The sequence below is a fragment of the Mastigoproctus giganteus genome, chromosome 8, assembly GCF_048544385.1.
Source record: "Mastigoproctus giganteus isolate SK-2022 chromosome 8, ASM4854438v1, whole genome shotgun sequence".
NCBI classification, from domain to species: domain Eukaryota; kingdom Metazoa; phylum Arthropoda; class Arachnida; order Uropygi; family Thelyphonidae; genus Mastigoproctus; species Mastigoproctus giganteus.
The window spans coordinates 6,388,999-6,402,448 of record NC_143582.1 but is presented as its reverse complement, the minus strand read 5'-3'; the positions used below and the strand labels follow the sequence as shown (position 1 = coordinate 6,402,448).

At 40.7% G+C, this 13,450-nt stretch overlaps 1 protein-coding gene across 1 annotated transcript; it reads right to left on the bottom strand.

The window, feature by feature from the left end:
* Positions 1-1,708: 1,708 nt before the first annotated feature.
* Positions 1,709-7,503, bottom strand: LOC150081226 (uncharacterized). Its single transcript, XM_090379437.1, has 5 exons — positions 7,286-7,503; positions 2,799-3,111; positions 2,459-2,710; positions 2,175-2,333; positions 1,709-1,858 (listed from the first exon to the last, which is right to left on the bottom strand). Exons 1-5 carry the CDS (start codon positions 7,459-7,461, stop codon positions 1,709-1,711), a joined length of 1,050 nt encoding a protein of 349 aa, XP_090235563.1. The 5' UTR covers positions 7,462-7,503.
* Positions 7,504-13,450: the final 5,947 nt, after the last annotated feature.

The window sequence follows — 13,450 nt, the reverse complement described above, 5'->3', positions numbered from 1 at the left end:
ATTCGCTCAGCCATCACTGCCCTTCTAAATCCCGAAGAAAACAACGAACACTCCCAAAGGCAAAATGACGAAGGAAATATCAGGAGGGTTTTGGATTTGTACTACAGATGGAAGAGTGAAAACGGAAGTTTGTTCTCTTGGGAAGACTCCGATGAAGTCACCGTAGAACTTATTGCTGAAAAGTGGCAGTTTCAAAAGCATGTGATCTATTCTCTCGCTAAAGTGTGCTTCTGGAAGAATGTTCGCGATATGAGTCTCGCTGCCGAAGTTCTGACCTGCATGAAAGAGTGTGATGGTTGTTGCCGACTTGACTCCCAAGAACGTTGCTATCCCAAAGACATAAAGCCCTTGTGGTTATGGCCGGGACACGATGTTCCTGACAACAGAACGCCCCAAGAATCTCCTCTCTCCTATTTCCTCCGAGCGGCGAATTTCTGCAGATTGGAATTTGAAAATGGTCTAAGATTTGTTGATATGTTCGCCATCAAGAACTGCGTGTTTTTTATGGATTTCTCTTCTGATATCATAAAACTAATGCTAAGATACGGAGGTAGTGTGACGGTTGACGACACCATCTACTCATGGAACAACACAGAAGTGCATATTTGTGTTTTTATTTTACTATGTATGGAGATACTTACTTCGAATGCGCTGAATGACTCTGGAGAAACGGGCGTCAAATATTTTGTGGACCAAGTGAAGTGTGCTCAGTATGCACTTTGTGTTGCTCCTCAACTGTCCCTCAGCTCCTTACAGACTGGTATGGATTACGCCGTTTTCGTAAGAGATGCGGTTTTCTCTGCACGTCAGCTTCTGGACTTGACTTATCCATGGCTGCCCCTGTTGAAAGAACGCTGCCTCAATGCTTCAGAACTTACCCATCTGTGTCGCTGCAAAATCAGAAGTTGTCTGCATGAAAACTGGCAGCTTCCCGATGGAATACAGACACTCCCACTCCCTTTACACCTTCGTAGGTACATTGACCTTGACTTGGACTTGTAATTCAGTGATGAGTAGGGGGATTGTTTTGTAATTTCAATCCAATAATTTGATATATTGCTGACTCCGAAATTAAATCTTAATCTAATAAAGAGCCTTCTCTTCTCCTTAAAAATCAATTTGACAATTAGCTTACTTTATCATCAATTTAAAATTTTAACCCTGGGTTTGCCAAGCCCATATTCACCAGATGTGAGCAGGAGGTTTCATGTACAAGGACAGTTCCATCATCTTGCACAACAATGCAATGTATAACATGACTGGTGCTTGCAATAAGCTGGAAGCAGGAAGTCACTGAGTACTCCTCTCCCTACTCTTTGTACAAGAATCCCTGCAAATTAATTTGATTCCTTTTACAAAGCTGCATGAATCAGAGATAAGCGATTTCAGTCCTTAGACTGTGAACACAAGATTGCTCCCTTGTCACTCGTCAATAAAGCCAGGCTGCTGATCGTGTCAAGTGCCCTCAGGATATTTGACATGGTAACACGTGTTCTTGTACCGCTATCGGAAACCTAAACACTTCCAAAAACTCCACTCTGTACAGATAAAAGTATATATTATGTATATTTATTAAACCAGTATGATATTATAATTTTTAATTCGAGATAAATTCTCATATATACCATTCCACAATTCTTTTCAGATAACAAACATTTTTTTTGGAATAATGCTTTCATGGTCCACAGAAGCCACGATATACAGCGCCTCACTCGTAGGAACATAAAAATTCTTCAAGTATCTCACGTGAGGAATTATTAGGGCATTCAGCCAATAGCCTTAATGCACGTTGCTGGTAGAGGTGAAGGAAAGAACTCGATTCTTCTATGGATCCACTTTCACACACTTTTCTGTAAATCTCAATTTAAAAAAAAAAGTTTAATTATTAAATATTAATATAATATATTTCTCATAAATAAAACTCACCTAATTATGTTAATTTTAAAATTTAATTATCAATGTAAAATGAAATTAATAAAATGAAATAATTGTTTAAGAAGTTTTAATTAAATAAATAATTAATTATTTTTAGATTGTATTAATAATAAACGATATTTGTCTGTCTATGATGGAAAAGGCTACTAGGTTATTTTATTAGGTAAAGTATTGTTTTATTATTAATAGTTTATCTATAGGAAATAGCAATTGAAATAACTTAAGTTCCTCTAAATTACCATTTCATAATCGTCCGATTTCAAATGATCTCTGGTTGCCAAATAGGAATGTAAATAGGAATCCCTTTCCAAATATATTGAAACTGGAAGAGATAAAACATCCAAGTAATTTTCATCCCGAGCATCAAATCTTCTAAACCTCTTAACATCTTCATTGCCCTAGGGAGGGTTTGCATGAAGTTTAGTACAAATAAAACAATCAGTTGTTCTTGGAAAATGTCTAATAATTGAGCAATCTGATACAAGACGAATGAGTACTGAAGGTTCTAACAGCGGACACTTACCTTCAAAAGACAAGCGATGAAATCACTGAAGGCGCCAGTGGAATCCAGGACCTTATTGCTATGTCCAGCAAGTAACAGACTAGAACTGGTAAAGTTCTTTATTTCTTTCCCAAGAGATTCGTAAGCCATCTTCCTCCATTGAAATAATCCTGGAGCAACTATAAATCCCGAATTTGTTTTTGTCATCTCCCTCCATAGCAGCTCTTCTTCGCAGACAGATGCCACCGAATTGGAGACCAGTCCTAATAACTGCTGCGACAATATTAATGGGCAATCATCAATAGAAATCAAAGGGGAGAAACAGTTCTAAAGAAAAGAGAATTTCGAAAAAAGGTTTTACCTCTGAAAGAGGAAGAGTACAAGTCCTATAAAACAGAAGGGCGTAGATGAGATCCCCGCAAAGAGTAATAATTTTATTGCAACTGTCGATGTATTCTTTGTCGGCCAACTGAGAACGGGTTTCCACTTGTCGATGTAGCTCCTTTGCTGTCCGGAACATCACAAAATTCTCAGCCACTGTCAATTGTTTCTCGACTATCTCGTTATCAGCGTGTTGTTGTTGTTTCTGGCAGCCAGTTCCTCTACAGAGGGCGTACAAGTGGCCAAGGATAGCAGGAAGGCGGAAATAAAAATGCCTGTCACTTAAGATGTCACTGAAAAATAATCAAAGGAAAAGAGAATAATATTAGCGTGTATAGCAGAAGGAAGTTCCGCGTTGTACACTTAGAAAAGAAAACCAACTCACTGTGGGAGCACCGGACCATGCGAAATGGAACAGCCATAAAAACAATAAACGGAAATAGAATACCGGTGAAATATTATTTTCTTAAGTTTAGTTTTAAAGGAAATACTAAATGCAGTATCTAAAGCCCTGAAAATTACTGATTACGCATGTGGAAGGGTGGCAAGTTATCCCGAATCACTGATTTGCGCAGTAATACAATAAAAATGGACAAACGAACTGCACCTTTGCAATAAGACTCCACAGTGATCTGGGATCCATCAATAAAATTAATAAAAATATGTTATTTGGACTATACTGCTCGCCATGGTAATTCTGCTTTCAGTTTAAAATAAGTGGAGTAAGGAATTTTGCCAACAGCATCTGACGTTCGGGCATCAAGATTCAAACGAACAAAGATTTGCCAAGTTGATCATCTAACTTCTAACATGCAAATGATCTTATTTCTTTCAAAGTGACGTACCAACTGTATGGTACTGCACTTGTGCAGTCGGACATGAAGCTCTCTGAGCAATGAAGATTGATAGCCAGGACAGCGCTTGGCTTTTTGTGAATGACATACAGGAATTTTGCTAGCAGGGATAAGGAGGTGATTATTTCATTGTATAAGGCAATGGCCAGGCTACATCTTGAGTACTGCTAACGGGTCTAGAGGCCTCATTTTAAGAAGGGTATAGAACTGCTGTAAGGAGTACGGAGAAGGGCAAAGAGATTGCTGAGGGGAATGGGTGCTTTTACCAAGGAAGGCTTAATTTCTGAAAATTGCAGCGCCTAGAGACTAGGAACCTGTGGGGAGATCTCACTGAAGTGGTTAAAGCCTTGACTAGATTGAGGAAGCTGAATGTTAATGATATTCTTCCACTTGTTGAGACTACACATGAGGGTGCATAAATTCAAGGTGAGGAAGGATGATTGCAGAACAGATGTGCGGAAGTTTGCATTCAGCCTGGTGGTTGATTGTGGAATAAATTTCCATCTGTTTTTGTGGAAGTTGATAGCTTAAATAAATTGAAGGAAGAACTAGACAAACTATTGGAGGGGATGAACAAGTGATATGGAATGGGTCTTATTTTATTAGCTGATGCTGTATAAGCTTGATTCCTTACATCATTTGTCTCTACTAATGCTAATACCACAATGGTTTACCTGGACATCCTCTCAGCTTTTGACGACGTCAATATCCATGCCCTTCTTACTTAGGAAATATTGTTTGAGTGGTATCTTGCTCAAACAATAAAGATTTATATATGCATATTTACAGTATATACATATTCTGTGACAATTAAAATGCGACACCTAGACACCAACTCCAGATAAACAAATAATTTAAAAAAGGGACCAATTGGGCGGAAGCTTCGGCTGATATAAAAACGAACGTCCAGATCGTAGAGTTCAAAGCAACGCGCTGTAACGCAGTTAACAGATTTCTGTCTCGCAAGAACCAACTTCAGATGCAAGAAGATTGTAGAGAATGCCGTTCAACACCGATATCAGCAACTCAGCGACTTCAACAGAGTGCAGATTATCTGCCTTTGAGAGGCTGGATAGATGCTCCGTCGTGCATTGGAACGTGTAGGCTGTGATAATACTAGCGTGGGGATGCTGTATCAGCTCAGCAGAGGAAAGTCTACCACCTTTATTGATTTTACCACGGATCCTGCTAACACTTATTCCAGTGAAAAAAGCAGACTCCTAACCTACTTACAACAGATCTGGCAAGTTAGATGGTCTGAATCCACCAAAGGGGCCATCACCCGCAAATTTATACCGGACATATGCAAAATATATCCCAAATCACCATCCTGGTTCTCCCCAGGCCTTCTAACCACATACCTCCTAACAGGGCATGGTGCCTTTCGCAGCAAACTGAACCTTCTTGGACTTTCCGACAACCCCCTTTGCACTTGTGGTGCCCAGGAAACCTGGGACCACTTGATGCATGACTGCCTACTATATGATGACCTCAGATCTTCTCTCATCACACAAATTCATTTCATCCCGAGAGATCAGGAGCAACATCTCCTGGAAGACCACCATACCTACACAGCCTTTTCGAACTTTGCTCAGGGCCTCTTCACGAGGCGGAAAACCCTACCACAACCACAGAATCAGACCCAACCAGACAATGAAACGGCCTAATCAGCCATGTGTCAAGACCTCTACTGGCTTCAGCATACTGAAATCCCCGTGAAGACTTTCAACCTGCACAATAATTGTGCCTTTACAATGCAGTCTCAACATCACCACCATCTACCATGACTGCCGCTCCGGCTTCGCCTCCCACCAAGTTAACTCAATACTGAAATGACTTCACCACCTGGATGGGACCTGTCTGTCCCAGGTATTGCACTACTTGAATTTCCAGACCTTCTCAGACTGGACTCTGCCTACTATGACTTCATGCAGCATTGCTGCCAATGCCACGTGGCGATCCTGAACCCGTGCTTCCTTGCACGGCCCTGTTTCTCCCCTGTCCTGGCGGGGAGAAGGTGAAGGTTCCCTTGTCTCCTCCCCGCCGCCCCCTCTTTCCTTCTGGTGTGGCATGGGCCTGCCTCGCTGATTTTGGGGTCATCTACTCTATCGACCCTATACTTCTGTCTCTCACCCCCCCAGCCTTTTGTCTCCCCTCCCCCTCTAGCTTTCCAACTAGCGTTCATCCCATGTCAAAATTATCATAGCCCTACACCCAAAATTCTTAATTCCAACACTGTATAACTTAAAACTCCTTTGGCCTGACCCAAACTCTAGCGCACCCCCCATTTTTTTTTTTTTTTTTTTTTTCGGGTCCTAGCCACTGAAATCCCAGGAAATTAGGTGGCAGGACCTGCCAGAGTACTTATTTAAAAATACTGGTGTACCTGGCTTGCCTCCACGGGGCTAAGTGTGGGCAACGTTGGGCCTCAGTAGGGGTCCAGCGGCTAAATGGCCAGATGAACAACGGTACACGACACTACATCCAACAATATCCATACACTTTTAAATCTCTGGCCTTTACAGTGTTCTGTAACACACGACAATGTAGACTACACGGAGATGGGAGAGACCCCTGGTGCCGTTAGACCCTAAACACACTTTACACTTTTACTAGCGTGCACAGTGTTGGCAACAGTGTTTGCGGGAAGGTACGATTGATCTCGAAAGGGTAGTGGAGCACGACGAAGGACTACAGAATTGGAAGCTCATCTTATTCGTCCACAGTTTACAGCGCATCTGCAGCCACAGTGGCTACCATCCAACGAGCTGTGACATCAGCTGGCTGTCACCCCATCTTCAGTCCAACTATTGCACTCTGACTGGCAGAAAGGGACACCGTGCATACCGGCCACTAGGCCGATTACATCTGATCAACTGCGTCTGGATTGCTCCCACGCGCGGGCCACCTGACGTACAATATAGCGTCAAGTGGGCTCCAGTAATTAATCACGCTTCTGCATAGGGCTCTATGACCACCGCACACCACGACGACGTGGTAAACACATTGAGTCTAGAGCCAGGGGCTCACATCTAGTGAGTATGGGCTTTCCACATCCAGGGTCCTGAGATGGATATCATCATTCTCTCTCTCTCTCTCTCTCTCTCTCTCAGGGAAACTCGGGAATTTCTTTTATAGCATAAGCCTCAGGTTTCCTTGCACCATATGGCTAATAATAATAATAATAATTATTATTATTATTATTATTATTATTATTATTATTATTATTTTACTGCACGCCCTGCTGCTATTATGGTGTGGAGAGTGATCAGGTGTGATAATCGGTCGTGGTTGGTGTTTGTCAACAGCAATCTGGCAGCTCGCCGATAAATTTCCGAAATTCGGTACATTGCTTCACAATAAAAAATAACTAAAAAACAATTTTATCTATAGAAATATTAACGAAATATGAAAAATAGACCCCCAAAAGGATCTCTTTCTCCCCTAGAAAGCGCTATAACGGGAGTTCACTGTAGGTCTTTCATTAAATAATAATGTACAATCCGTAGAAAGTCTTAAAAAAATTCTTAGTAAAGTAGGTCCAAAATTCTACCTCAACAAAGCATTACATGAATCCAGTAAATGAAATCCTTATTAACAAATTATGACTTACCCTACTTCTTCAGAAACACCTTTGTGCAGTTGCTGTCTGAGGTTACTGAGGTGCGTTAGAGAAGTGTCCAAATATTCAAAAACCACTAAAGGAAGGAATGTCTCGGGAAGGAGATCAGATCCCAGATGCTTAATGCTTTTATCAATTAGATCCCGCTGACATTGATTCAATTCCATGCGAAACTGAACGGTCGAGCTAAATGTACGTGGAGTTTTTCGATGCCGAGAAGATGCAAGAAGAAAACAATGGTAGCTCGCACGTCTATACATCGCAACTCTTGAATAGGATACGGTGGAAAATAAGACCACATGCTGTTTTCCTGCTATCAGTTGCTGATTAATTGTGATGAAACAGCAAATTTTGAGTAGGACTTCCTCCAAAGATTCACGTGATGTGCCTCTACTTACAAAACTATTGTGGTAGTGTGGAAGTGAAAGTAGTGTGGCGGTATTACAGTGTGACACCATTACAATTCAAGGTCAGATTAATCTAAGAAACATTTGGAGTTGGGGCAGTATACCGTAACACCCATTAGTCTCAGTCCACTGAAATACATTATCTTCTTTTACCACAACCCAACTTGCTCTGAAAACACTATGGTCGCGTATAGTGTTTACTAATTACAATATATTAATAAAAAGTGGACCTTAATCAAATATAGATATAAAAATGAGCAAATTTTGACAGAAATAATATTTTGAGAAAAAGGGTTGGATTATTTTTGGATAAAGAGACACTTCGAAATCGTAGGACCCACAAACTCAAGCTAGAGAAATTTGTTCACCTCAGGTGATCAAAAAAGTTGGTGAGGACCTTCAGGATAGAATTCAAACAGTCGCAAAAAATTAACAAAACGCTTTGCCATCGCCTGTAATCCGTTGAACAGAGTTTAGAAGCTTCTAATTGACCACCAGCTGAATTCCACCAGATACACCCAGAACAATCTTTTCTCACTAATTTTCTGACCATATTTCATGCTTGCTAGGAATAATAGCTCGGCAAAGCGAAATGTAATCAAGTCAGGGTGGGTATGCCTATAGTTGGCACGCAGTGTTACATGGGACAATCGTGGGAAGTGGACACGATATGATGGGATTTCAACCATGTGTGTTTGATGATGTAAGGTGGGAAGCGGTGTCCAACTCCGAGATAGTGCCTCTAGTGGGGGAGATTAAGCAGGAATGGCAAAGAACGAGAAAACCAACCCATATGCATAAAACGTGGACTGATGACAGTGGATAAGAAGGCATTGGTGCCACAAGAGGCTGGACATCTCAGTTGTTAGAGAAAACGGAAATATATTCTGTGGAACAGGACCAAGGTAAGTCTGCCAAGTAAAACAGTTATTGATGTTTTAGGCTAATTACCAGCAATGGCACAAAGGATGATACTGTTCACACGCTCTTACTGATAATATTTTAAACATAGACAACATGAGGTCTTACTTAATAATAAGCAATAGGACCATGGGAGAGTAACGGGACACTAATAAAGAGTTGCACCGAGAGTACTAGAACTAACCGAATATTCAGTTGGAAAATTCCTAGGGAAAAGCACCACCATAAGCAACTGTAGAGATGTATTAGAGTTAAAAAAAATATATGAAAAGACTGACTCTCACACTCCTGTGTGTTGATGCTTAAGGTGTAAATAACTTTAACTGATTCAAAGTACAAGTTAAATTAATTAATACTCATATAATCCGAATTTAAAGAAACAGTGTCGTTCTGGTAAACAAATATTAAAATTAACATTGTATTATTTTACCAAATTCATAATTTAAATATGGTAAACACAATGTCATTCAAAAGTGGTAACTTGAGTTAAGCGCCAAAGCAAATGCGAAATTATGACAACTGCAATAAATGCTCCTCCAATTGAGATAGGATTCAAATCCAAAAATTTCCCATACAGTTTGAAAATAACCGTGATCGTACTCGCTGTGCTTACTACGCTGCCCTCGTGGGTAGCACATTTGATAGCATTGCCGTCCTCCCAACACCGGGTGGAACAGACCTGAGTTCGAATCCCATCGATGACGGGAGGATTTTTTATTGGTCTTTTTCACAACGTGGCACAATTATGCGGCCTTAGGCCAGGGTAGCATGGTTTCTCCCGGAAATTCTGATTTTTCATCCAGCAAACAGAAAATTGACCTCAGAACACACGCAATTTACAGATAAGGACTAATATGGCTTAATCGCCGATCCTCCTGAAACCCTACTACAACAACAAGAGCTGCTTATTACGAATGCAGTAAGCACAGTAGTGCATGGGTAAAAATATTTTTTCTTTAATGTCGAGCACCTGTAAAAAAATAAAGGCTATAAATAAAATAAATAAAATTCGGATTGGTTACATAATACTAAGTGTGAGTTAGGGCATTTAATTCAAAGGAAAATAATGGAAAAAAAATCAACATGAAGGAGGAAACTGAAATGTACACACTACTGAAAGAAGATTATGAGCATCGCAGATTAAGGGAAAGGCTGAGACAGAGTACTAGCATTAGAAGTAGAAAAATTATGCTTATACAGCACCAATCGCAAAACAAACGACCAATTCGTTTACCCATCCCATCTAACAGTTTGTCTAACGCTCCCTTAAATTTATTTAATCTACCCTCTTCCAAAACACCAGATTGAAGTTTGTTCCAACAATTATTTATTCCCTGCCTAAAAAATTTTGTAAACACCCTTTTCCAGTTTCAATTTGTCACCTTCCTTCAACCGAGAAAGATTAAAATGATACTGTCGACATGTACTCAGTTCATTAATGTAGTTTCTAGACTGCAAGTTGCAGTTTCGGCTGCACGCGGAGGACCAACATGATATTAGGTAGATGGTCATAATGTTTTGGCTCATCGATGTATTTAGCAAGCCTCTGTTTAATGCCTAAAGTTTAAAAGTCCATAAAAGATTTTAGTACTCTTTAAAAGCACCCGTTCAACAGATCTATATCCTTCCTAAAATGAGGCTTCCAGACTTGGATACAGTGCTTAAGTCTGGGTATCATCAGATTCCTCCCCCCCACCAGGTAAAAAAAGCCCAGTTTCGAATCCCGTCGATGACAAGAGGAACTTTTATGGGCTTTATTCGTGGCTGAATTAGTCGGTTTCGGGCATAAATAGCGAGGTTTTTCTTTTGTTTTTTTTTTTTTCCGGAAAACTATGGTTTTTCGCCCAGCAAAGCAGGCAAACCGACCAGAGTACACACGCCATTTACAGACACAATACACACTGGTAGTTGAAGTAACTTTGTAGGTAACCCTAACACAATAACAGTTTAGTTTAGTATACAGGATGTGGCCTAACCATTGCCTTTTAAACGATGAGAGTACTTCATGTCGGACTGAACAAATATCCCTAGACCTTTTTCATTTTACAATTCCTAAAGTGCGGTACCACCCAATTTGGTAATACTACATCTTAAACATCTACACTCAACATTAGACCTTAATTGCAACTTTTCTTCCCAACTTCCTTATTTATCCTTGCTCGAGCCAAAATCCCTGATGACTGCCATTAAACACCCTACCAACCTTTCTTATCAGCAGTAAATTTCGACATTAAACTTGATATGCCTTTATCAATAGTGTTAATAAATATTGAAAACAGTAAGCGGCTCAGCACTTAACCCTGACTGAATTCACTAAGCGCATTAGGGCATTGGGGGGGTAGTGCCCATTTATAGCCATCCTTTGTCGTTTGGCGCCCAATTATCATCTCTCTATCTGTACATGGTGTCCGCAAAGTCTGGAACCAGCGTGGCAAATTATGGTCCATTTCCTTCAATATGAATTGTTGAGGAGGCTTCCATCCTGCAGTGAATTGATAACGGCTACCAAACAAATATGGCATTAATCCAGTGTTAATGCCATTTTCCACCTGTAAAGAAAACATATTTTTACCATCTGGTATCCAGAATTTTCGGACACCCTGTTGAAGGAACCTGCTCCAATTGGTACATTAGTCTTTCATTTGGAAGAGTATCAAAAGCCTTTTCTAAAACCTGAGTATATGATGTTTTTTTTTTTTTTTTTCATCCAGTTCCTTTGGTACTGCGTCATAGTAGCTAATCTGATTTGTCAGACAAGACTGCTCTTAACATTCCTATGAATATGGTCCTGCATGGTTCTTTAACTGACTCCTTAATTTTCCTGGCAAAGTAGTTAGGCTTATATTTCTGTAATCATTCAACGTGCTCGTTGATCCCCTTTGTAAATAAGAAAAAAGTCGTATTTTCTCTTTCTGCTTTTCTTTACTATTATTAGATAGATTCCGTCAGACCAGGAACGCCTTATTTTCTTTAAACTCACAACTTCTCTTTCTGCCTTCCTTTCATTTATCACAAAATCATTTACCTCCCAGTTATCACTTGGTATAGTTCTGATGTCCCATTCTTGTAAACTTCTTCGCGATTGAATGCGCATGCGGAATATTTATTCAGTTTGTCAGCAACCTGAACAGAATGATCATTAGTTATGCCATTCATGTGTGGTGTGCCAATATGCTGTCTATTCCATCCCTTTCCTTTTAGTGCTAGCATAAGCAAAGAACTATTTGCTACTATTTTGCTTTGTTATTGTTTACATGTATATAAATAAACATACATACATAGAAAAAAAGCAATAAGTACGGGAGTTGTAATAAGAGGAATATAGACCTGGGTTACTATTATGTAGAGTAGAAGGCACCCAACGACTACAATTAAATAAAAGATAGAAGGTTATGCTTTTAGTGTGGAGAGAGAACAGCAGGTAGCGTAATCAACCAACGGGACAGATTACATGGAAAGGCAATCATAAAATAACACAATTCGAACCTGCAACACAAAAAGACAAAATATTGTTATAAGTAATTAGTGCTGTGCGTTGAAATAATCTGAAGTACAGCACTAAGTACTTATAATATTTTGACATTTTGTGTTACAGGTTCGAATTGTGTTATTTTATGATTGCCTTTCCATGTTATCTATCCCGTTGATTGATCACACTACCTGCTGCTCTCTCTCTCTCCATGCTAAAAGCATACCCTCCTATCTTTTACATACATGCATACACACACACACATATATACACACTGATGAGCCAAAACATTATGACCAGCGAGTTATGCAAATCGAAGCAACTACAGGTGAACTAGGTATAAAAAATACCTGATGCTGAGCTCCATTAATCAGTGTTACTCTTGTTCTTCAGAGGAGAAAGGCAGCAGACTTAAGCGAGTTTGACGAGGGCCAAATTGTAATGTCCAGATGACTGGATCAGAGCATATTCGAAACGGCACGGCTGGTGGGATGCTCACGGTCAACTGTGGTTAGTACCTACCGAAAGTGGGCCGAGGAGGGGTAACCCACGAACCGCGATGAGGTGTTGAACGACCATGGCTCATCAATGCTTGAGGTGAGTGAAGGTTCTCCCTCCCAGATGGTACATGGCAACAGAAGGGCGACTGTGGTGCAACTCGCCGGTAATTAGAATGCTGGTGATGGTATTAAATGTATCAAAACACACACAGTACATCAAACCTTGCTGAAAATAGGGCTGCATAGCTGCAGACACTCTGAGTTCCCATGCTAACCATGGTTCACCGGCGACAGCGACTACAATGGGCACGCGAGCATTGAAACTGGACCTTGAGTGATTCATTGGTCGTTTGGTCCAATGAATCACGTTTCCTGTTGCACCATATGGACGGCCGGGTACGTGCTTCGTTTACCTCGGGAAGTGATGGCGCCTGGATACACCATGGGGCAAAAACAAGTTGGTGGTGGCTGTGTCATGCTTTGGGCGCTGGTCTGCTCGGATACCCTGGGTCCAGTCATCCATGTGCGAGGCACTCTGGCTGTGCCATCTTTCAGCAGGATAATGTGCCATGCCACACCACCCGGGTTATTTGAGACTGGTTCACGGAACATGAGGCAGACTTCCAGGTATTGCCCTGGCCTCTAAATTCCCCAGACATCAATCCCATTGAGTATCTGTGGTTTGTGTTGGAACAGCAACTCCAATCTGCGGCATCTCAACCACAGACCTTACAGGAGTTAAGTATCTGCTGGTTATGTGTTGGTACCAGATACCACAAGACACATTTACAAATCTTGTAGTGTCCATGCCTCGCCTTGTATGAGCTGTTTTGGCTGCACTTGGAGGACCAACATCATA

What these genes read in the sequence shown, in the direction of transcription:
- LOC150081226 (XM_090379437.1), bottom strand. Translation starts at nt 7,461, where the DNA reads ATGGAATTGAATCAATGTCAGCGGGATCTAATTGATAAAAGCATTAAG. An exon ending in TCATCGCTTGTCTTTTGAAG is followed by an intron (nt 2,334 to 2,458) that starts GTAAGTGTCCGC and finishes AACCCTCCCTAG; the next exon opens with GGCAATGAAGATGTTAAGAG. An exon ending in AATCGGACGATTATGAAATG is followed by an intron (nt 1,859 to 2,174) that starts GTAATTTAGAGG and finishes TTTTAAATTGAG; the next exon opens with ATTTACAGAAAAGTGTGTGA.